At 44.3% G+C, this 22,636-nt stretch overlaps 1 protein-coding gene across 1 annotated transcript in view; it reads left to right on the top strand.

Annotated features, from left to right (window-relative positions):
* Positions 1-22,636, top strand: part of VPS41 (VPS41 subunit of HOPS complex) — a 125,352-nt gene that overhangs the window by 89,260 nt on the left and 13,456 nt on the right. Inside the window, exons 21-23 of the mRNA XM_038766864.1 lie at positions 8,653-8,707; positions 9,608-9,748; positions 12,723-12,859. Of these exons, the coding sequence (XP_038622792.1) occupies positions 8,653-8,707; positions 9,608-9,748; positions 12,723-12,859 (333 nt within the window). The remainder of the gene's footprint in view (positions 1-8,652; positions 8,708-9,607; positions 9,749-12,722; positions 12,860-22,636) is intronic.

The raw sequence follows: 22,636 nt of genomic DNA, 5'->3' as shown, positions 1-22,636 counted from the left end.
GAGCGAGTCGTCTACACCCACTGTCTCAAGTGCCTCAACTCCAATTCTCTCCTTGACCCCCACCAGTCTGGTTTCCCTCCCCTTCACCCCACAGAAATCGCCCTCTCAAAGGTCACAAATGATGTCCTTTTTGCCAAATCCAACAGCCTCTACTCCATCCTAGTCACCTTCAACACTGTCAACCAACCCCTACTCTTGGAAACATTATCCAACCTCGGCCTCACTGACAGTGTCCTCCCCTCTCCTGAAGACAGCATCACCATCCTTCCTGTCTCACAAGCCCATAACCTTGGCATGATCCTTTACTCATCTCTCTCATTAAAGCCACAGAGCCAGTCTATCACTAAATCACACAAAATCACTAAATCCACAACATCCCTAAAATCCGCCCATCCTTTCCATCCAAACTGCTACCATGATGATGATGATGGCATTTATTAAGCACTTACTATGTGCCAAGCACTGTTCTAAGCACTGGGATAGATAAAAGGTGATCAAGTTGTCCCACTTGGGGCTCACAGTCTTGATCCCCGTTTTACACAAAATCACTAAATCCACAACTTCCCTAAAATCCGCCCTATCCTCTCCGTCCAAACTGCTACCATGATGATGATGATGATGGCATTTGTTAAGCACTTACTATGTGCCAAGCACTGTTCTAAGCCCTGGGATACAAGGTGATCAGGTTGTCCCACTTGGGGCTCACAGTCTTGATCCCCATTTTACAGATGAGGTAACTGAGGCACAGAGAAATTAAGTGACTTGCCCAGAGTCACACAGCTGACTAGTGGCAGTCCGGATTAGAACCCACGACCTCTGACTCCCATGCTCTTTCCACTAAGCCACGCTGCTTCTCGATCACTCATCCTATCCCACCTTGATTACTGTATCAGCCTCTTTGCTGAACTCCCTGCCTCCTGTCTCTCCCCACTCCAGTTCATGCTTCACTTTGCTGCCCAGATCAGTTTTATAAAAAAAATGTTCAGTCCATGTTTCCCCATTCCTCAAGAACCTCCGCATCAAACAGAAATCCCCTACCATCGGCTTTAGAGCACTCAATCTTCTTGCCCCCTCATACATCACCTCCCTACTCCTAATACAGCCCAGCCTGCACACTTCATTCTTCTAATGCCAACCTACTCACTGAACTCCATTTTGTCTATCCGGCTGCCGACCTCTCGCTCACATCCTGCCTCTGGCCTGGAATGCCCTCCTTCATATTCGATAGAAAACTCCGTCTCCCTACCCTTCAAAGCCATATTGAAGGCGCATCTCCAAGAGGCCTTCCTTGACTAAGCATTCTTTTCCTTTTCTTCTACTCCCTTCTGCATCCCCCTGACTTGCTCCCTTTATTCATCCCCTCTCCGAGCCCCACAGAACTTATGAACTTTATTTTTAGCAATGTCTGTCTTCCTCTGTAGACTGTAAGCTCATTGTGGGCAAGGAATGTGTTTGTGATATTGTTATATTGTACTCTCCCAAGGGCTTAGCACACAGTAAGTGTTGAATAAATATGATTGATTGATTGAATACCACAGAGTTGATAGGCATGTTCCCTTCCCACAAGGAGTCTAGAGGGGGTTACCATTCATTCATTCATTCAATTGTATTTATTGAGCGCTTACTGTGTGCAGAGCACTGTACTAAGCACTTGGGAAGTACAAGTTGGCAACATATAGAGACGGTCCCCACCCAACAGTGGGCTCATAGTCTAGAACAGCGATTGATTGGCTCATTCAGATAGCCAGCAATACGTTTATTGCCATGTTACCACCCAGTATATCTCATTTGTGCAGTAAGCAGAGAGAGGAACCTAAATATATTCTACTCTTCGTCATATTCCCTTTTAATCTTCCTTTCTCGCCCTGTCAATCACTCAGTGGTATTCAGCCTTCTCTCTGATCTCCCATCCTTGTGTCTCTCCCCACTTCAATCCATACTTCATGCTGCTGCCCGGATTGTCTTTGTCTAGAAATGCTCTAGGCATGTTACTCCCCTCCTCAAAAATCTCCAGTGGCTACCAATCAATAAGTGCATCAGGCAGAAACTCCTCCCCCTGGGCTTCAAGGCTGTCCATCCCCCTCGCCCCCCTCCTACCTCACCTCCCTTCTCTCCTCCTACAGCCCAGCCCGCACCCTCGGCTCCTCTGCTGCTAATCTCCTCACCGTGCCTCGTTCTCACCTGTCCCGCCATCGGCCCCCGGCCCATGTCATCCCTCGGGCCTGGAATGCCCTCCCTCTGCCCATCCGCCAAGCTAGCTCTCTTCCTCCCTTCAAGGCCCTACTGAGAGCTCACCTCCTCCAGGAGGCCTTCCCAGACTGAGCCCCCTCCTTCCTCTCCCCCTCGTTCCCCTCTCCATCCACCCTGTCTTACCTCCTTCCCTTCCCCACAGCACCTGTATATATGTATATATGTTTGTACATATTTATTACTCTATTTATTTATTTATTTATTTTTCTTGTACATATCTATTCTATTTATTTTATTTTGTTAGTAGGTTTGGTTTTGTCCTCTGTCTCCCCCTTCTAGACTGTGAGCCCACTGTTGGGTAGGGACTGTCTCTATATGTTGCCAGCTTGTACTTCCCAAGCACTTAGTCCAGTGCTCTGCACACAGTAAGCGCTCAATAAATACGATTGATTGATTTATTGAGTGCTTACTGGGTACAGAGAGCAATGTACTGAGCACTGTCCTCAAAGCTTTTTCTCCATAGTTGTCCCCCACCCTCCAGCAGCCTTTATCTACTCTCTCGCCCTTCCCTCAACTCCATCTCTCCTCATATATTTTCACTGAAGAGTATTCCAGGGAAAAGTATCATCTTCTGTCTCTATATGTTGCCAACTTGTACTTCCCAAGCGCTTAGTACAGTGCTCTGCACACAGTAAGCGCTCAATAAATATGATTGATTGATTGATTCTGTGGAAGTTGACTGAGTAGAGCACCTCTTCTATCTAGTTCCTTCTAGAGGGAGCATTGCAGCCTAAGAATATGCAGGAATAAAAATAATGAAATCCACTTTTTCATCACGTTTGCTTCTGGGGTATAGTACTGAAAGGACCTCCATTTCATTTTCCATCCATGAGGTGAGGCCGAGTTTTAAAGAGCGCAGAGATAATTCATTTGTAAAATACATTGAAAGCTATACTGGAGAAGGAGGAGCTACTCTCTGCGATGACTGTTGTTTTCTTGTTTTTTGGTATTTGTTGAAGACTTACCGTGTGCCAGGCACCGTACTAATTGTGGAGGGAAGTTCAAGATAGGTTGGATTCATCCCACCTCCCACATGGGGCTCACAGTTTTAAGCCCCATTTTACAGATGAGGTGACCGAGGCACAGAGAAGTAAAGTAAGTTGGCCAAGGTCACACAGCAGACAAGTGGCAGAGCCAGGATTAGAACCTAGGTCCCCAGACACCCGGGCCTGTGTTGTTTCCACAAGGCCACTCTGCTTCTGATTCACTGGGGACAAGTCTTCTCGCTCCTCCAGACCTGTTCTAAGCTTTTCGTAGCTTAAGCTTGTTTTCAGACTTCTTTTGTCCTCTCCTGACAGTTTTCAGTTGTCATACTGATCAACTTATATTCCATCCTGTTTTTGAAATCTCAAGCATGTACACGCCAGGTATATAGTGATAATCTGCCAGCTCACTCTGACGTCTGTTTGGAAACACTTCTCAATCAATTCATGCGCACAGTTCTTGCTTTGGATGTTTCCTAGAATGTTTTATTTAAGGATTTATAATCATTTTTGAATCAATGCAGTAAAGATAAATCTGCCAGAAGAATTACGTATCTGTTATTTATCTCAATATCTGTCTTCCCCTCTAGACTGTAAGCTCTTATAGTGTACTCTTCCAAGTGCTTAGTACAGTGTTCTTCACACAATAAATGCTAAATAAATACCATTGAGTGGTGCAAATGAGCTTTTTGCTACTCCCTGGGATTCCATGACAGTGCCAGTATTCATGAGAGGGCCAAGCCAAATCATTTTTTGTGGTGTAAATGCAAACAAACAGTGGGTTTGCAGCATGGCCTAATAGAAAGAGCTTGTGTGTGGGAGTCAAGGGACCTAGATTCTAATTCTGCCTCTGCCACTTTTTTTGTTTGGTTTTAACTGTACTCATTTAAACGTTTACTGTGTGTCAAGCAGCGTTCTAAGCACTCCTGTGCTTCAAAGGCACTGAGGTAGATACAAATTAATCAGGTCATCATTAAATCGGCTCTTACCTGCTGTTTGACCTTGGGCAAGTCACTTAACTTCTCTGAACTTCAGTTTCCTCATCTATAAAATGGGGATTCCATACCTGTTCTCCCGCCTACTAAGACTGTCAGCCTCATGTGGGACTTGATTATCTCTCGTACCTACCCCAGCACCTAGTACAGTGCTTGGCACATAGTAAGCACTTAATAAATACCATTATGATTATTAACTACCCTTTCTTATGGGGTGAATGTAAAGAAACACAAGAACCGTAATGGGCCTGATGGCAAGAGCAGTCCCATATCCAGCACTTACTGTAGGGTCTCACACATAGTAAGCGCTTAACAAATACTGTAATTATTATCCCTGACCATCAGCCACCTCCTCCTCTCTCTCAGCATCATCATCAGTGGTATTTATTGAGCACTTACTGGGTGCAGAGCACTGTATTAAGCACTTGGGAGAGTAATAATAATAATAATGGTACTTGTCCAGCGCTTGCTGTGTGCCAAGCACTGCACTAAGTGCTGGCATATGTACAAGTTAATCAGATTGGACACACTCCCTGTCCTACATGGGGATTGCAGTCTTAATCCCCATCTTCTAGACTGTGAGCCCACTGTTGGGTAGGGACTGTCTCTATGTGTTGCCGACTTGTACTTCCCAAGCGCTTAGTACAGTGCTCTGCACACAGTAAGCGCTCAATAAATACGATTGATTGATTTGAGAAGCTGTGTGGCTTAGTGGAAGGAGCATGGGTTTGCAAATCAGAGGACCTGGTTTCTAATCCCGACTCTGCCACTCATCTGCTGTGTGACCTTGGGCAAGCCACTTCACTTCTCTATGCCTCAGTTATCGAATCTGTATAATGGGGATTAAGACTGTGAGCCCCACCTGGGACAACATGATTACCTTGTGTCTACCTCAGCGCTTAGAGCAGTGCTTGGCACATAGTAAGCACTTAACAAATACCATAATAATAATAATAATAATAATTTTGTAGTCGAGGTAAATGAGGCCCAGAGAGATTAAATGATTTGCCCAAGGTAGCACAGCAGACATGCAGCAGAGCTGGGATTAAAACCCAGATCCTCCTGACTCCTAGGGCACTCCACTAAGCCACACTGCCTCTCCAAAAGGATAATACAATGGAGTCAGTAGGCATATTTCGTGTTTACAATGAGCTTACTCTGTCCCCACCCTGTGCTCTCACCAGGCTTGCGGGAGGAGGAAGAACAGTATTTATCCTCCCCTTCCCAGCATCACTGGTCCCCAGGGCCAAGGAGGTGGAGGGAGCTTAGTGGCACCCCCGAGGAGTCAAGTCAGCCCCTAATGCTCCCTTCACACAGGGAACCCGTGGCCAAGTGGATAGAGCATGGTCCGGCAAATCAGAAAGACCTGGGTTCTAATCCTGGCTCCACCACTTGTCTGCTGAGTGATCTTGGGCAAATCATTTAGTTTCTCAGTGCCTCAGTTGCCTCATCTGTAAAATGGGGATTAAGACTGTGAGTCCTATTTGGGACAGGGACTGGGTTCATCCTGATTATCTTGTATCTACCCTACTGCTTAGTGTGGTGCCTGACACATAGTAAGTGCTTAACTAATACCATTTAAAACAAAAAAAGAAAGCAGAAGGGATTCTTTTGCCCAAGAAAGACATGAGGGAGAGCCTAGTAACATGAAAAGCAGCGTGGATTGATTACAGGCCTGGGAATCAGAAAGCCATGGGTTCTAATCCCGGCTCTGCCACTAGTCTACTGTGTGACCCTGGGCGAGTCACTTCACTGTGCCTCAGTTACATCATCTGTAAAATGGGGATTGAGACTGAGAGCCCCACATGGGACAGGGATTGTGTACAACCCAATTTGCTTGTATTCATTCATTCAATCGTATTTAATGAGCACTTACTCTGTGCCGAGCACTGCACTAAGTACTTGGAAAATGCAATTCGGCAGTAAAGAGAGACAATCCCTGCCCATACCGGGCTTACAGTCTAGAAGCAGAGGGGAGACAGACATCAAAACAAGTAAGCAGGCATCAATTTAAATAAATAGAATTATAGATATATACAAATCAAATCAAGTGAACAGGCATCAATGTAAATAAATAGAATTATCGATATATACATATATACATAAGTGCTCTGGGAAGGAGTGAGTTGAGGTGATATGGAAGGGAAGGGGAACTGAGGAAAAGGGGGCTTAGTCTGGGAAGGCCTCTTGGAGGAGATGAGCCTTCAGTAGGGCTTTGAAGTGGGGAAGAGTGATTGTTTGGCAGATGTGAAGAGGGAAGGCATTCCAGGCCAGGGTTAGGATGGGCCAGGGATCGACGGCGGGACAAGCAAGATCGAGGCACAGTGAGAAGATTAGCACCAGAGGAGCAGAGAGTGCAGGCTGGGATGTAGAAGGGGAGAAAGGAGGTGAGGTATCCACCCCAGTGCTTAGTACAGTGCCTGGCATTTAGTAAGCACTTAACAAATGCTATTATTATTATTATTATTATTATTATTATTATTATTATTATTATTAGAGGAGCCTTGAGGGACATTTGAGGCGAAATGCCCTACCTCTCCCCCTTGCTGAAACCTCTGTTTAAAGATAGAACTCCCATTTCCATTTTGCTAACATTTTCAAAAAGAGGAACGGTAAAACCACCAAGCCCTCTGTATTTGAAACAAGACTGACTTGGCCAATTTCGCTCCTTCACGCAGTCCACAAGCCTCCACAAATGATTTCTGGAAGGCATGTGAATATTCTGACAAAAGACATCAGCCTCCTCAGTGGCTGATCATCCTGAGGGCCTGTCTTTTCTGGTGAGGCCTTTTGAATGTACCTTCTATTTCATTGTCCTTTCATTCACCACCAGCAGTAAGTTCATTATGGAGGCAGAAGTCATCATCAATCGTATTTATTGAGTGCTTACTATGTGCAGAGCACTGTACTAAGCGCTTGTACTAAGTCATGTTTCTGAGGAGGTCACTGTTCTCTGCAATGGTCACTCTCCCCCCCCCCCCCCCCCCCCCCCCCCCCGCCATCACTTAAGCATTTTTATTGAGCGCCAACTGTGTACAGAGCACTGTACTAAGTGCTCGGGAGAATACCAGCACTAAACGGACCCACTCCCTGCCCACAGTGAGCTTACAGTCTAGAGGGGAAAATGGTATTAATTTAAGTAAATAAATTACATCATTCCCGACAAACTCCGAGTGTTTTTCCGGGGGAGGCTGACTGTGAAAACTGGTCAATTCCTATTCCATGTCACTTGTTTACTTAATAAATAATTGTGGTGTTTGTTAAGCACTTACTATGTACCAGGCACTGTACGAAGCAGTCAGTCAAACGTATTTATTGAGTTCTCTCCATGTGCAGAGCACTGTACTAAGCTCTGTGGAGAACACAATACAACAATACACAGACACATTCCCTGTCCACAGTGAGATACAAAATAGGTTGGTCACAGTCCCTGTCCCACATGGTTCTCACAATCTTAATCTGCATTTTACAGATGAGGTCACTGAGGTCCAGAGAAGTGAAGTGACCCAAAGCAGACAAGTGGCAAAGCCAGATTTAGAACCAAGGTCCTTCTGACTTCCCCCTGTGCTGTATTCACTAGGCCATTCTACTTCTCAGCTCACCTAGGTTGCTCTGAATTATTTTCTAGTGTTCAATTTGTATGTTCGTCTCTAGACTTTGCTAATTCTATTATATTGTATTCTCCCTAGACCTTAGTACAATCAATCAATCAATCATGTGTATTGAGCACTTACTGTGTGCAGAGCACCATACTAAGCACTTGGGATATACAGTACTCTGAAGATAATAAGTGCTCAGTAAATACTGTTGATTGATGGCCAGCAACTGGAATTTTGAAACTGGAGATTCAAGTTTGTCTCTTAAGTTGGTTTTATTTCTCTAAAGGTAAACCTCATTGCCATTATAATGAAGCCTACCTGCATGAGGGAAAGAATCTTCCAGATAGCCTCATTTATCCCCTATGCTTTAGACTGGATTATATTTTTTTCCGACATGTACCCTATGAATTGAACTGGGTAAAGAGTCTAACTCTCCTTCTGATAGTATTTTTATGTTGGGGAACCAAAAATGCTTTGTTTAATTCCAGAACGGTGGTTGATTGTGTATTAAAGAGAGACTTTCCCTAGATCAGACTATTCATTCATTCATTCAATCATATTTATTGAGAGCTTACTGTGTGCAGAGCACTGTACTAAGCGCTTGGGAAGTACAAGTTGGCAACATGCAGAGACGGTCCCTACCCAACAGGCTCACAGTCTAGAAGGGAAGACTACTTAATGGATCAATGTCCTTATGTCTAGAAGGGAATAATGTATCAATGTCCTTATAGAAGATTTTCCTTACAGTGCCTGAAAGTTTAAATCAACAGTTACAGTGTTGTTTGATATGTCATTTTAATGTCTCTACCCTTGTTCTAATTGAAGGCCCTTGAGATCTGCCAACAGAGAAACTTTGTAGAAGAGACGGTCTATCTTCTGAGTAAGTGATGTATTTTTGGTCGTGATCAGTTTCAATATGTAATAAAACCCTTATTGATTTGGGACGAGCTAGATTTGGACATCATCTTGTGTAGATGTGGCGTTCGAGACCGTGGGAGTGGAGGAGCTTCCCAAAGGGGTATAAATAAGTCATAAGTGCTGGAGATGGCTGATGACTTTATGTGACGAAGTAGAATGCGACTGTGGGTCTGATGGAAAGGGAGAGAAAAGAGGGACAAGAGGAGGAGTCCTGAGGCTTCCACAGACCTGTGTCACGCACTGTCGGAGGGTCAACGAGAAGAAAATCTACTAAGAGTTGACTGATGGGTGTTTTTGGCCCCCATTGCTACCAATAATCGTGTGTTTCTTGAGAGAGCAGACAGCTCTGCTATTGGCATAGCCAGTCCTCTGATCCCAATGATACCCTTTGTTGGGAATACCTATAATCTGGAGATATAATTTGGGACCAGTGCGACCTAGTAGATAGAGCATAATCCTGAGAGTCAGAAGATCTGGGTTCTAAATATGGCTCTGCCACCTTGCCTGTCGTGTGACTTTGGGCACATCACTTAAATTCCCTCTGCTTCAGTTACCTCATGTGTAAAATGGGGATTTAACACTTGCTCTCCCTCTTGCTTAGACTCTGAGCCCCAAGTGGGGCAGAGACTGTGTCTGATTTGATTACCTTTTACATACCCCAGCGCTTAGTACGGTGCCGGGCTCACTCAACAAATAGCGGTATTATTATTATTATTTATGCAGAGTGAAAATTAATAGCCATTAATAATGTCTTCCCTTTAACCTTAATGTGGTTAATGAATCATTTAAAAATTGCTGTTAACAGATGATCTTTGAGATGTAACAGGTAAAATTTTCTATACGTTCCTCCCTCCTCACCCAGGCAGAATGGGAAATAGCCGGAGTGCCCTGAAAATGATCATGGAAGAATTACATGATGTTGATAAAGCAATTGAGTTTGCCAAGGAGCAAGATGATGCGGAACTGTGGGAAGATCTGATTTTATATTCCATTGACAAGCCACGTAAGACTTCTTGATTTCCTAGCGCTTTCACTTGAAATCATGCCAGAGTGGATTAGAGTAAGTTTTACCTGCGGGCAGAGTAGATAAAATAAGAAATGAAGTATGTTTATTTGGGGAGCGATGCCATACTATACGGTGTCGGGGATTGACTCCTGGGGAATTATCTTCAGTACCAATTCCTCAGTCGAGGAAATGACCTAAAATATTAGTCTGTTCATTCATTCATTCGATAGTATTTAGTGAGCGCTTACTGTGTGCAGAGAACCGTACTAAGCGCTTGGGAAGTACAAGTCGGCAACATAGACGGTCCCTACCCAACAACGGGCTCACGGTCTAGAAGGGGGAGACAGACAACAAAACAAAACATGTAGACAGGTGTCAAAACTGTCAGAATAAATAGAATTATAGCTATAGTCTGTTGCAGCCCGAACAAGGGATAAAGGGCAAGGAAGTGTATTTTTTCCTACTAAAGAGAATTGAAGGACTTGTCTGATCTTTGGTGTGCATCCAGGGGACATTTATTAAGAGTTTTAACTCTGGCCAGTTGTGATCTTTGGAAAAGCATTATTCTTATCAGATGGTCTAATGACAAACTTGGGGAAATCCTACAACTGAATTTAACTCAAAGTGCGGTCATCAGTCAATCAGAAAGTGAAAATCGACCGGTCTTTAATCACCAGGGGGAGTGGGAGATGAGCAACAGAAATGGCAAGAGACAGGAAGAGGCAGAGAGAGGACAGTACGGGGAGTTCGGACAGCGGGAGAAGCCGAAGGCAGAATCGGATTCTCAAATGGAGCTTCGATCAACAATTGGAACTTTCAACCTTGGTCAAACAGTCAATCAATCATGATCAGGATGGTATTTGTTAAGTACTTACTATGTGCCAAGCACTGTTCAAAGCGCTGGGATAGACACAAGATAGGTAGTCCCACATGGGACTCACAGTCTTAATCCCCATTTTACAGATGAGCTAACTGAGGCACAGAGAAGTTAAGTGACTTGCCCAAGGTCACACAGCAGACAAGTGGCGAAGCCGGGATTAGAACCCACGTCCTCTGACTCCCAAGCCCGTGCTCTTTCCGCTAAGTCGTGCTGTTTCCCTATATTTATTGAGTACTGACTGGGTGCCAAGCACTGTACTGAGTATTTGGGAGAGTACAGTACAAAAGAGTTGATTGACACATTCCCTGCCCACAGCGAGCTTACAGTCTAACAGCATCATTTGGGGTCTCAAATGATCTCTTTTCCAACAATCTAATGTTGTTATTGTATGTTGGATGGCTGTTACCCCCCCCCTCCCTTATGAGCTCTGGTTCATATTTGAATGTCCGCCTCTATGATGAAGGATCAATTTTAGCATTTCTTTCCTAACACCATATTGATCTTGCTTTCTTCTATACCTCATCTACTTGACAGGAAAGCGTTAGAATGACTTTGTTGTAACCCTTCAGTTTGATTATAGGCTACAGGCTTGATGTTTTGGAAAGGACGATCCTCACACACAATTTAAAGCCAACCTAACTTTTGACAAGTAAAGTGCATTAAATAGGCTAGTTAATTTGAACCAGGGGAAGATGATTTAAAGTCATTGCCTCCCACCTCATTCGGTATCGTATGCCGGCTCCGCCACTTGTCTGCTGTAGGACCTTGGGCAAGTCTCTTCACTTCTCTGGGCCTCAGTTACCTCGTCTGTAAAATGGGGATTGAGATTGGGAGCCCCTTGTGGGACAGGGACTGTGTCCAACTCCATTTGCTTGTATCCACCTCAGTGCTTAGTACTGTGCGTGGCACATACTAAATGCTTAACAAATGCCATAGTTATTATTATTATACCAGAAGTATTTCTTTGTATAATTGTCTCAGTGAGTAGGATGTGTGGAATGTACCTAAACCACCTAAAGTATAATTCTTCAAAGAAAAGAAATAGGTTCGATCTGCCATTTGATGAGCCTCACTGACTTGTGATTCGGGTGAGAATTATCCATACACACCAACATGTCTGTACCCACTTTATCGTCCGCACACTTAAAAGCCATTTCTGTAAGAAGGCTTCTAGAAAATGTAATACCACTCCCTGAACAGGGCTGGCCTGCCACTGCAGTCCAGGCCAAGCAGATATTTCCACCGTGGCACCAGGTGGGACTTTCCCGATTTGTGTCATGCAGGGGAGGGCTTCCAAAGGGGGATAAAACAAAATTCAAATCAACCAGGGGATTAATCATAAAACGGACTGGATGCCAAGATGCTAAATCCTAAATCTTTTGGATTACAGAAAACCCATCCTCTCTGGCAGAACAAGTGTCATGAGATATTTGTGGATAATCCCTACCCCACCAACCTCAATGTCACTGAATGAAGCCCACTGGTGGGGAGAAGGAGATTGAAAGGAAGAGAGAGGGAGAAGGAGAGACATACACACACCCACATGCTCTCCCCGCTCATTCTCTTTCACCAGTGGCTTCCTGATCACATCTGTTTTAGACAGATACAGGGTAAAGAGAAAGATAGAAGTGTCTCCTTTTCTTTTTTTAACAGCCACTTGTTAAACACTTACGACGTGCCACACGCTGTTCTAAGCACCGGGGTAGATGCAAGGTAATCAGATTGAACACACGTGGGGCTCACAGTTTTAATCCCCATTTTGCATATGAGGTAACTGAGGCACAGAGAAGTGAAGCGACTTGCCCAAGGTCACCCAGCAGACAAGTGGCGGAGCCAGGATTAGAACCCAGGCCCATATCGTATCCAATAGGCCACACTGCTTCTCGATGTGGGGAAAAATGTCCTTCTTCTTGCAGATTATAGAGTCCTTAGGACAGGACATCACTTCTGCAACCCAGAAGGAGAATCCACTGAGCAGAAGACTCTCTACCTGCTGTGGGAGCTCAACCCAGAGTTAGGGAATCTGGGAGAAAGCTGCGCCACGTGGTTCGTGGGTTCATCCTCAGATGTATGATCATTTGTTTTTTTCAGCATTCATTACCGGCCTCTTAAATAACATTGGCACCCATGTCGACCCAATTCTTCTGATTCACCGAATCAAGGAAGGCATGGAGATTCCCAATCTGAGAGACTCCCTCGTCAAAATTCTGCAGGATTACAATTTACAGGTAAGTATTCCCCTCACGGAGTGTGTCCCTTGGAGAAGCAGCGTGGCTCAGTGGAAGGAGCCCGGGCTTTGGAGTCAGAGGTCATGGGATCAAATCCCGGCTCTGCCACTTGTCAGCTGTGTGACTTTGGGCGAGTCACTTCACTTCTCTGCGCCTCAGTGGCCTCATCTGGAAAATGGGGATGAAGACTGTGAGCCCCCCATGGGACAACCTGATCACCTTGTAACCTCCCCGGCACTTAGAACAGTGCTTTGCACATAGTAAGCGCTTACTAAATGCTATTATTATTATTATTAATATATAATAATATATATAATATTATAATACATAATAATATATTATATTATATATAATAATAATAAATGAGTTATCTGCATAATTGGTACACTAGAGAAGCAGCATGGCCTAGTGGATACAGTACAAGCCTGGGAGTCAAAAGGACCCGGATTTTAATCCTGGCTCTGCCACTTGCCTGCTGTGTGACCTTGGGCAGATCATTTCACTTCTCTGCCCCTCAGGTGCCTTATCTGTAAAATGGGGATTAAGGCTGAGCCCCGCGTCGGACATGGACTGTGTCTAACCTGATTATCTTGTATCTACTCCAGCGCTTAGAACAGTGCCTTGCACATAGTAGGCACTGAACAAATACCATTAATAAAAAAAAACCTAGAGTCTCGGTGTACAAAAGTAATTGGAAGGGATGTAGTCACTGACATATTGTTGAGATACGGACAATTGGAAAAACAGTTCAGTTAGATCAACCATCCCAAACTGTAAGCTCGTCCTCTAGACTGGAAGCTTATTGTGAGCAGGGAATGTTATATTGGCATATCGCACTCTCCCGAGTGCTTAGTACAGTGCCCAACATAGAGTAAGTACGCAATAAATACGATTGACTGACTGACTGACAAGATAATGTCTTTATACTGTACTGTTTCTGGTTTTGTGTTGTCCACTCTGGAAAACAGAATGATGGTCAATGGTAATGTGTATAGGATAGTGCGCTTTGCTCTTGTTGAGAGCTGTATGGTCTGTCCATCCAAGTGTCCGTCCGTCTGTCCAAATGTCCATCCGTCTGTCCATCTGTCCAAATGTCCATCCGTCTGTCCATCTGTCTGTCTGTCCATCCGTCTGTCCAAATGTCCGTCTGTCCATCCATCCGTCTGTCTGTCCGTCCCTCTGTCTGTCTGTCCATCCATCCGTTTGTCTGTCCAAATGTCTGTCTGTCCATCTGTCTGTCCAAATGTCTGTCTGTCTGTCCATCTGTCTGTCCATCCGTCTGTCCAGATGTCGTTCTGTCCGTCTGTCTATCAGTCCATCTGCCTATAAGTCTGTCTGTCCAAATGTCCGTCTGTCCAAATGCCCATCTGTCCAAATGTCCGTCTGTCCAACTGTCTGTCCATCCATCTGTCTGTCTAAATGTCCATCTGACCATCCATCTGCCTGTTCAGATGTCCGTCTGTCTGTCCATCCGTCTGTCCATCTGTCCTTCTGTCCGTCCATCCCACTTCCCCCTTTCAAAGCCCTACTGAAGGCTCACCTCCTCCAGGAGGCCTTCCCAAACTGAGCCCTCCTTTTCCTCAGCTCCCCCTCCCCTCCCCATCGCCCTGACTCGCTCCCTTTGCTTTACACCCTTCCCCCCCTCAACAGCACTTGTGTATATATGTGCATATCTATAATTCTATTTGTTTATATTAATACCTGTTTTACTTGTTCTGATGTGAATATATATCTCTAATTCTATCTATTTATATTAATGCTACTGATGCCTGTTTACTTGTTTTGATTTCTGTCTCCCCCCTTCTATACCGTGAGCCCATTGTGGGCAGGGATTGTCTCTCTTTGTTGCTGAATTGTGCTTTCCAGGCACTTAGTACAGTGCTGTGAGCCAGCTGTTGGGTAGGGACCGTCTCTGTATGTTGCCAACTTGTACTTCCCAAGTGCTTAGTACAGTGCTGTGCACACAGTAAGCGCTCAATAAATACGATTGAATGAATGCTCTGCACACAATAAGCGCTCAATAAATACAATAGAACAAATGAATGAATACTGTTTCAATAGTCTAAGCCATACCCTTTTGAGGGTTAGTATTTTCCCAATATTTTGGAGAGGAGGAATCCAAATTTAAGATAGGGTGGGAACTTTCTTAAATTCACAGTTTAACCCAGTGCCCTTTGGAGAATTGAAGAATTCTTAGGATGTAGTTCTTAAATTCTCCAAACGGCCTGGATCACATAGCATTCTCAGAAAAATGACGATGGTCTTCCTTATCGTCATTCCTTTGAGACCTGTTGGTTCAGGCTGGAAGTAGGTTGGATTAAAAAACTGACATCAATAGAGATCATCTCCAGCTTGTAGAGGTTCCTACTGTTAGGCAAGGGCAGGTTGCATGGATTCCACTACACCAGCAAATTATTTAGTTTCATCCGGAGCTTCTAGCTCTGGATCAGATGGATGATATGTTCATCCTTGCAGAAGAGTAGCTATCCTCCTGTTGGCTGTCTCTTACTCTCAAAACTACAATTAGTGCTGCAGTGTTAGCTCACAGTACTTCTTGGACTGTGACGGTGATTCTACATTCTGGATCTTTACCAAACATCATCCTCAACCCAGGTTCCAAAACTCATATTTTGATCTCCTGCGATTCTTGGAAAGAGCAGTCTGGGTGTGATTTCTTTCAACGTGGGGAAGCTGCCACATGTTGACTATCCCGCAGTCCTAAATGAGTGGAAACCTTAATCTGATAGCAAAGAAGTAGAGGCTAACCAGAAGTTCTTGAAGTCTAATAAGGGAGGTGGACAGGCTATGTACAAACCTGCCACGCACCACTTCGAGAACAAAGAGACAGCCGTTGATGCCTGAAGGTACTAGATTCAAAATGCATAACAGGAAACACAAGAAGGGTGATCAGCATAAGTACCCTTGATTGATTGTGGTAAAGAAAGGTTTGGATCAATTTATGGAAAATAAAAATATTATTCAGGGGCTTGTAATATGCGAGGCACTGGGCAGATATACAGCTATTAATTCCGCCGTGCTGATTTTGCTGACGGATTACTAAAGGGGAAAGTTAGTATCAGGATCAAGAGGATGATTCATGGATGATATGTCCGTAATTATGACTGCCCCGGTCAGCTGGGCTCCTCACAGAAGGTTGGACAGGTCTGACGGCACTTGTTCTTTCTAAATTCACATTGATTTTCTTTAAGAAGTTAAATTAATCTCCTGATCATTCTCATTGGGGGTCTTTCTAGGGAAAGAGGCTAATTCCAGAGTCCATCTGGTTCTCTTATGGTATTTGATAAGCCTTCATTCAATCATATTTATTGAACACTTACTATGTGCCAGGCTCTGTACTAAGCGCTGGGGTAGATAAGCCTTCATTCAATCATATTTATTGAACACTTACTATGTGCCAGGCTCTTTACTAAGCGCTGGGGTAGATACGAGTAATCAGGTTGGACACAGTCGGTGTCCCACATAGGGCTCACAGTCATAATCTCCATTTTCCAGATGAAGTAACTGAGACCCAGAGAAGTTAAATGACTATCCCAAGGTCACACAGTGGACAAGAAGCAGAGCCAGGATTAGAACCCAGGTTCTATGGCCTTTGTTCTTTCTACTAGGTGATGTTGTTTCCTCAAGGGGATATAGACACCACTGTGGCCTGTCTTTAATCCAGTCCTCCATCCTTCATGTGTGCTTTTTTTTTTTAAATGATATTTGTTAAGTGCTTACTCTGTGCTTGACACTATACTAACTGCTGGGGTAGATACAAGCTTATTAGGTTGTACACAGTCCCTGTCCCACTTGGCCAGGGATCACATCTACTAGTCCTGCTGCATTGTACACTTGTCTGCTGTGTGACCTTGGGCAAGTCACTTCACTTCCCTGTGTTACCTCACCTGTAAAATGGGGATTAAGATTGTGAACCCTGTATCTAGCCTAGTGCTTTGAACAGTGCTTGGCACGTGGTAAGTGCTTAACAAACACCGTCATTATTATTATTATTATTATTATCCCCATTTGCAGATGAGGGAACTGAAGCACAGAGAAGTGAAGTGACTTGCCCCAGGTCACACGGCAGACAAGTGGCAGAGCCGGGATTAGAACCCAGGTCCTTCTGACTCCCGACTCCATTCTCACAAATAGCTGCATCAAGGCAAATGGCTGAGGATTTGAATCTCTCAGATCTGTTTCCATTATCTTCCAGCAGCCTTTCTGCCCATCGCAAACTGGTTTCCCACACCCCAATTGCTCTGTCCCTTATTCCTTGCCCCAGTTCACTTTTTGTTGGAAAAAACCTAAGTTCACCACAGTAAATGGCTCTGCCTATTCGGAGCAAGCCAGGGTCAGCGTTTCCTCCCATCATCATTATCAATAGTATGTATTGTATGTTCACCATATGCAGAGCACTAAACTAAGCACTTGGAAGGGTTCAATACAACAGAATTAGCAGACACATTCCCTGCTTGGATTCCATGTAGTAAAAGGGCCACACTTTAGGGACTTCAGATTTTATCTCAGTAGACATGACACAGTAAAACAATAGTACGACCACCCTTTTCCTGAGGGTCATCATCATCAATCGTATTTATTGAGCGCTTACTGTGTGCAAAGCACTGTACTAAGGACCCTAATTTGAAATTTACACTTTATTTTAAGAATAATAAAATGAATGATTTATTATCATTCAAGGTAGGGACCGCCTCTATTTGTTGCCAACTTGTACTTCCCAAGCGCTTAGTACAGTGCTCTGCACACAGTAAGCGCTCAATAAATACGATTAAATGAATGAATGTTTCCACCAAGTCTTATCCATTACTCCTATTCACCTGTTTCGTGTGCTTTACTCTTTGCTACTTCTGCAGCCCAGATTTAGTTTCGGTTCCATTTCAGGATTATTTGCTTGCCTCTTTTACACTGTGTTCTCAGTGCAGATCCCAATTAATATAAATTAAAACACTATGGGCTCTTCCTCCAGACACTCTTTGAAACCTCCATCTGTTCCAAATAGGATTCCAGAGTCAATAGCCGTCTGTCTCCTTTTCTGTTCCTTGCATTATTTTTGTCTGAATTTCATCTTCGCCATCTTTTAAGAGATATTCGACTGGACGAAACGGAGAAGATATGCCTACCACGGTAGATGGATTTGTATAAATCCAATTATATCTTGTGGGGGGGGGGGTGTACGTGTACTACCTTGGATCCCGAGGAACAGTTAAGGAGGGAGAGATGTTAAATCTTGTCGTATAAGAACGGCCAAATTTGATTGAAGTCAGTTATTGTCAAAACTCAGCAGTGGCAGCAACTGTCATAATTCTTCACCCAGCTGCACAAAACAAGAAGGGACAAACCCCCAGACCCATTCCGGGAGTTTAGATCTAACTGGATGATTTTTCCCTCCCCTGGAAACACCCCATAGCTGGAGCCCAGCCTGAACTTAAGTCTAGGCCGGCTTATTGGACTATCCACCCCCCTGCCATTTTTGCCATTAATCAATCAATGGTATTTATTGAGCACTTACTATGTACAGAGCACAGTACTTCGCACTTGAGACAGGGAAGTACAGAGTTAGTAGATCTGTTCCCTGTCCGCATATCCTTCATCTATAGTGAGTGGTTGTCCCTCCCCACTAAATCAACGAATCGTATTTATTGAGCACTTACTGTGTGCAGAGCACTGTGCTAAGTGCTTGGGAAGTACAAGTTGGCAACATATAGAGACAGTCCCTACCCTAGTAATAGCATGGTTTGTGCCAAACACTGTGCTAATTGCTGGGGTTAATATAATCAGATCGGATCAGTCAAAATCCCTGCCCTACATAGGTCTCACCTTCTAAGCATTGTATCTCGTTCTCGCCTGTCCTGCCGTCGACCCCTGGCCTGGAATGCCCTCCCTCCCCCCATCCGCCAAGCTAGCTCTCTTCCTCCCTTCAAAGCACTACTGAGAGCTCACCTCCTCCAGGAGGCCTTCCCAGACTGAGCCCCCTCCTTCCTCTCCTCCTCCCCATCCCACACGCCCTACCTCCTTCCCCTCCCCACAGCACTTATATATATGTTTGTACAGATTTATTACTCTATTTATTTTACTTGTACATATTTACTCTTCTATTTATTTTGTTAATGATGTGCATATAGTCTGGCCTTCCCAGACTGAGCCCCTTCCTTCCTCTCCCCCTCTCCCCCTCATCCCCCTCTCCATCCCCCCCATCTTACCTCCTTCCCTTCCCCACAGCACCTGTATATATGTATATATGTTTGTACATATTTATTACTCTATTTATTTATTTATTTTACTTGTACATATCTATTCTATTTTATTTTGTTAGTATGTTTGGTTTTGTTCTCTGTCTCCCCCCTTTTAGACTGTGAGCCCACTGTTGGGTAGGGACTGTCTCTATATGTTGCCAGCTTGTACTTCCCAAGCACTTAATACAGTGCTCTGCACACAGTAAGTGCTCAATAAATACGATTGATTGATTGATTGATATAGCTTTAATTCTATTTGTTCTCACGATTTTGACACCTGTCTGCATGTTTTGTTTTGTTGTCTGTCTCCCCCTTCTAGACGGTGAGCCTGTTGTTGGGTAGGGACCATCTGTATATGTTGCCGACTTGTACTTCCCAAGCATTTAGTACAGTGCTCTGCACACAGTAAGCGCTTAATAAATACGAATGAATGAATAAGCATGCCAGAGAGAAGGTATTCAATCCCCATTTTACAGATGAGAAAACTGAGACACCTAGACCATGCTGCTTCTCTGTCATTGGGAAATCACCGGGGAGGGCTAGAGGGGGAAGAACTCTTCTCCCAGAGAGAGAGAGACTATTTCTGGTATGTCTGGTCTCTGAACTAGTGTTAACCCACCCCCCTGCCCTCATAGGAAGCAGAGTAACCCAGTGGAGAGAGCACGGGCCTGGAACAATAATAATAATAATGTTGGTATTTGTTAAGCGCTTACTATGTGCCAAGCACTGTTCTAAGTGCTGGGAGAGATACAAGGTAATCAGGCTGTCCCACATGGGGCTCACAGGCTTCATCCCCATTTGACAGATGAGGTCACTGAGGCACAGAGAAGTGAAGTGACTTTCCCAAGGTCACACAGTTGACAAGTCAGAAGGACCTGGGTTCTAATCCTGGCTCCAACACTTGTCTGCCGTGTGACCTTAGGCAAGTCACTCCACTTCTCTGGGCCTCAGTTACCTAGTCTGTAAAATGGGGATTAAAACCATGAGCCCCGTGTTGGACGAGGACTGAGTCCAACCCAATTTGCTTGTAACTACTTTAGCACTTAATACAGTACCTGGTACTTAGTAAGTGCTTAACAAATACCATAGTCTGGAAGTGGGTACCATGGAGACACAAATGGAGCAAAGAGAAAAGAGTCAGACACACATACACAATTCTTGGGGCGGGGCAGGGATTTTTTTATGTATCATAGGTGAACACCTTTTCTACACCTTCAATTTGGATATTTCTTGGGGTTTTTTTCCAGTTCTGTGGATTCACTGAGCAATCTCTTCCTTGTCTAGGGTGATGGTCAGGAGGAGATCTCCCCATGTCACAGATCAGGTGGCTGGACCATTTGTGGCCTGTCCCCGTCGACTGTAAGCCCCTTGCGGGCGGGAAACATGTCCACCAACTCTGTTGCATTGAAATAGTAACAAATTGTGGTATTTAAGCGCTTACTATGTGCCAAGTACTCTACTAAACACTGCAGTGGGGATACAAGCAAATTGGATTGGACACAGTCCTGTCCCACGTTGGACTCACAGTCTTAATCTCCATTTTACAGATGCGGTAACTGAGGCACACAGTACTGAAATGACTTCCTCTTATTCCCAGGCCCGTGCTCTCTCCACTAGGCCATGCCGAGCACTTAGTCCAGTGCTGTGCGTGGAGTAAGTGCTCAATAAATACCATCGAGTGGCCCTAGGATTGTTAGCCAGTAGAGCTAATGTGCTCTAGTTAGGTGCCAAGCAACTCAAAATGGAGAGCAACTGAGTCCACCCTCAGGGAGGAGACGAATCCGCCAAGCTAGCTCTTTTCCTCCCTACTGAGTGCTCACCTCCTCCAGGAGGCCTTCCTCGACTGAGCCCCTTTTTTCCTCTCCTCCCCATCCCCCCGCCCTACCTTCTTCCCCTCCCCACAGCACTTGTATATACAGATTTATTACTCCATTTCTTTTACTTGTACATATTTACTATTCTATTTATTTCGTTAATGATGTGCATATAGCTTTAATTCTGTTTGTTCTGATGATTGTGACACCTGTCTCCATGTTTTGTCCTGTTGTCTGTCTCCCCCTTCTAGACCGTGAGCCCGTTGTTGGGTAGGGACCGTCTCTCTGTGTTGCCGCCTTGTACTTCCCAAGCGCTTAGTACAGTGCTCTGCGCACAGTAAGCGCTCAATAAATACGAATGAATGAAAGTTGCATTTCCAGAAAGTTTGAGCTTTAAAACTCTTTTGAAGGCTGGGGGTAATCTCACCTTTTAGAAGCTGCAGTGCCTAGGTTCAAATACGATTGAATGAATTAATGAATAAAAGTTGCATTTCCAGAAAGTTTGAGCTTTAAAACTCTTTGGAAGGCTGGGGGTAATCTCACCTTTTAGAAGCCGCAGTGCCTGGGTTCAAATACGATTGAATGAATTAATGAATGAAAGTTGCATTTCCAGAAAGTTTGAGCTTTAAAACTCTTTGGAAGGCTGGGGGTAATCTCACCTTTTAGAAGCCGCAGTGCCTAGGTTCAGATACGATTGAATGAATTAATGAATGAAAGTTGCATTTCCAGAAAGTTTGAGCTTTAAAACTCTTTTGAAGGATGGGGGTTATCTCACGTTTTAGAAGTCGCAGTGCCTAGGTTCAAATACGACTGAATGAATTAATGAATGAAAGTTGCATTTCCAGAAAGTTTGAGCTTTAAAACTCTTTTGAAGGATGGGGGTTATCTCACCTTTTAGAAGCCGCAGTGCCTAGGTTCAGAGGAGCTCAAAGGATGTCGTAGGTCCTCTCATTAATCTGGCTGCTCATTCCAGGAGTCTGAAGGGGTACAGATGGGGAAGCTGGCACAGAGAGTGGTAACTAACTCAAGCCGGAGCCCGAGAAAGCCAGCTGGAACAAGAATAAGTATCCAGATCTCATTTCCTACCCAAACTGCTAGCAGGTACAAGACCTCAAGTGCTTGAAAAAAAAAGAAGCAGACAGCTACTTAGCGTTTTCCTGAAAAGCTTATTAAACCAATTTCTTTGGGCTTTCTGAAACCACAAAGAGTTCCTAAAATGGTGTCTTGGCGAAAGTCTCTCAAGCCAGGGGCCAGATAAAAGAGGCGTTTGCCACACCGGGTCTGTTTTTAGTCCCCTTTTAAATTTGATTTTGGAACGGGTATGTAGTTACTTTTGAAGTATCCTCTTTCCCACCCTCTTCAGAACAAGAGGCAACTTGTTCAAATAGAGCCGTCATGATCCGTGTTCAAAAGATGCCATCGCCTTTGCTAAATTGAAGTGGGCTTTAGCCGCTCAATCCAGTCAGACAGAGTAGTTCAAAAAGACAACGATTAAATGAGAGCTTAGGCCCAGCTAAATTTTGCAGCATTATCTCTTATTGAGGGCATGCTGTAAGTATATGACAGGGTGAAAATTCAAAGGTTCTATCTCAGGAGTGCGAAAAAAAGAGGATATTATATCAGGCTAACTGTCTTCTAGAGAGAAAATCTTAAACATTTCCAAAACAGGCATTCCTTTATCTGTAATTCCTGAGCAATCCTATAGAATATGG

Source organism: Tachyglossus aculeatus, chromosome 2, assembly GCF_015852505.1.
Source record: "Tachyglossus aculeatus isolate mTacAcu1 chromosome 2, mTacAcu1.pri, whole genome shotgun sequence".
Lineage (NCBI taxonomy): Eukaryota > Metazoa > Chordata > Mammalia > Monotremata > Tachyglossidae > Tachyglossus > Tachyglossus aculeatus.
Note: the sequence above shows the minus strand (reverse complement) of the source record. Positions and strands in the feature narration are given on the sequence as shown.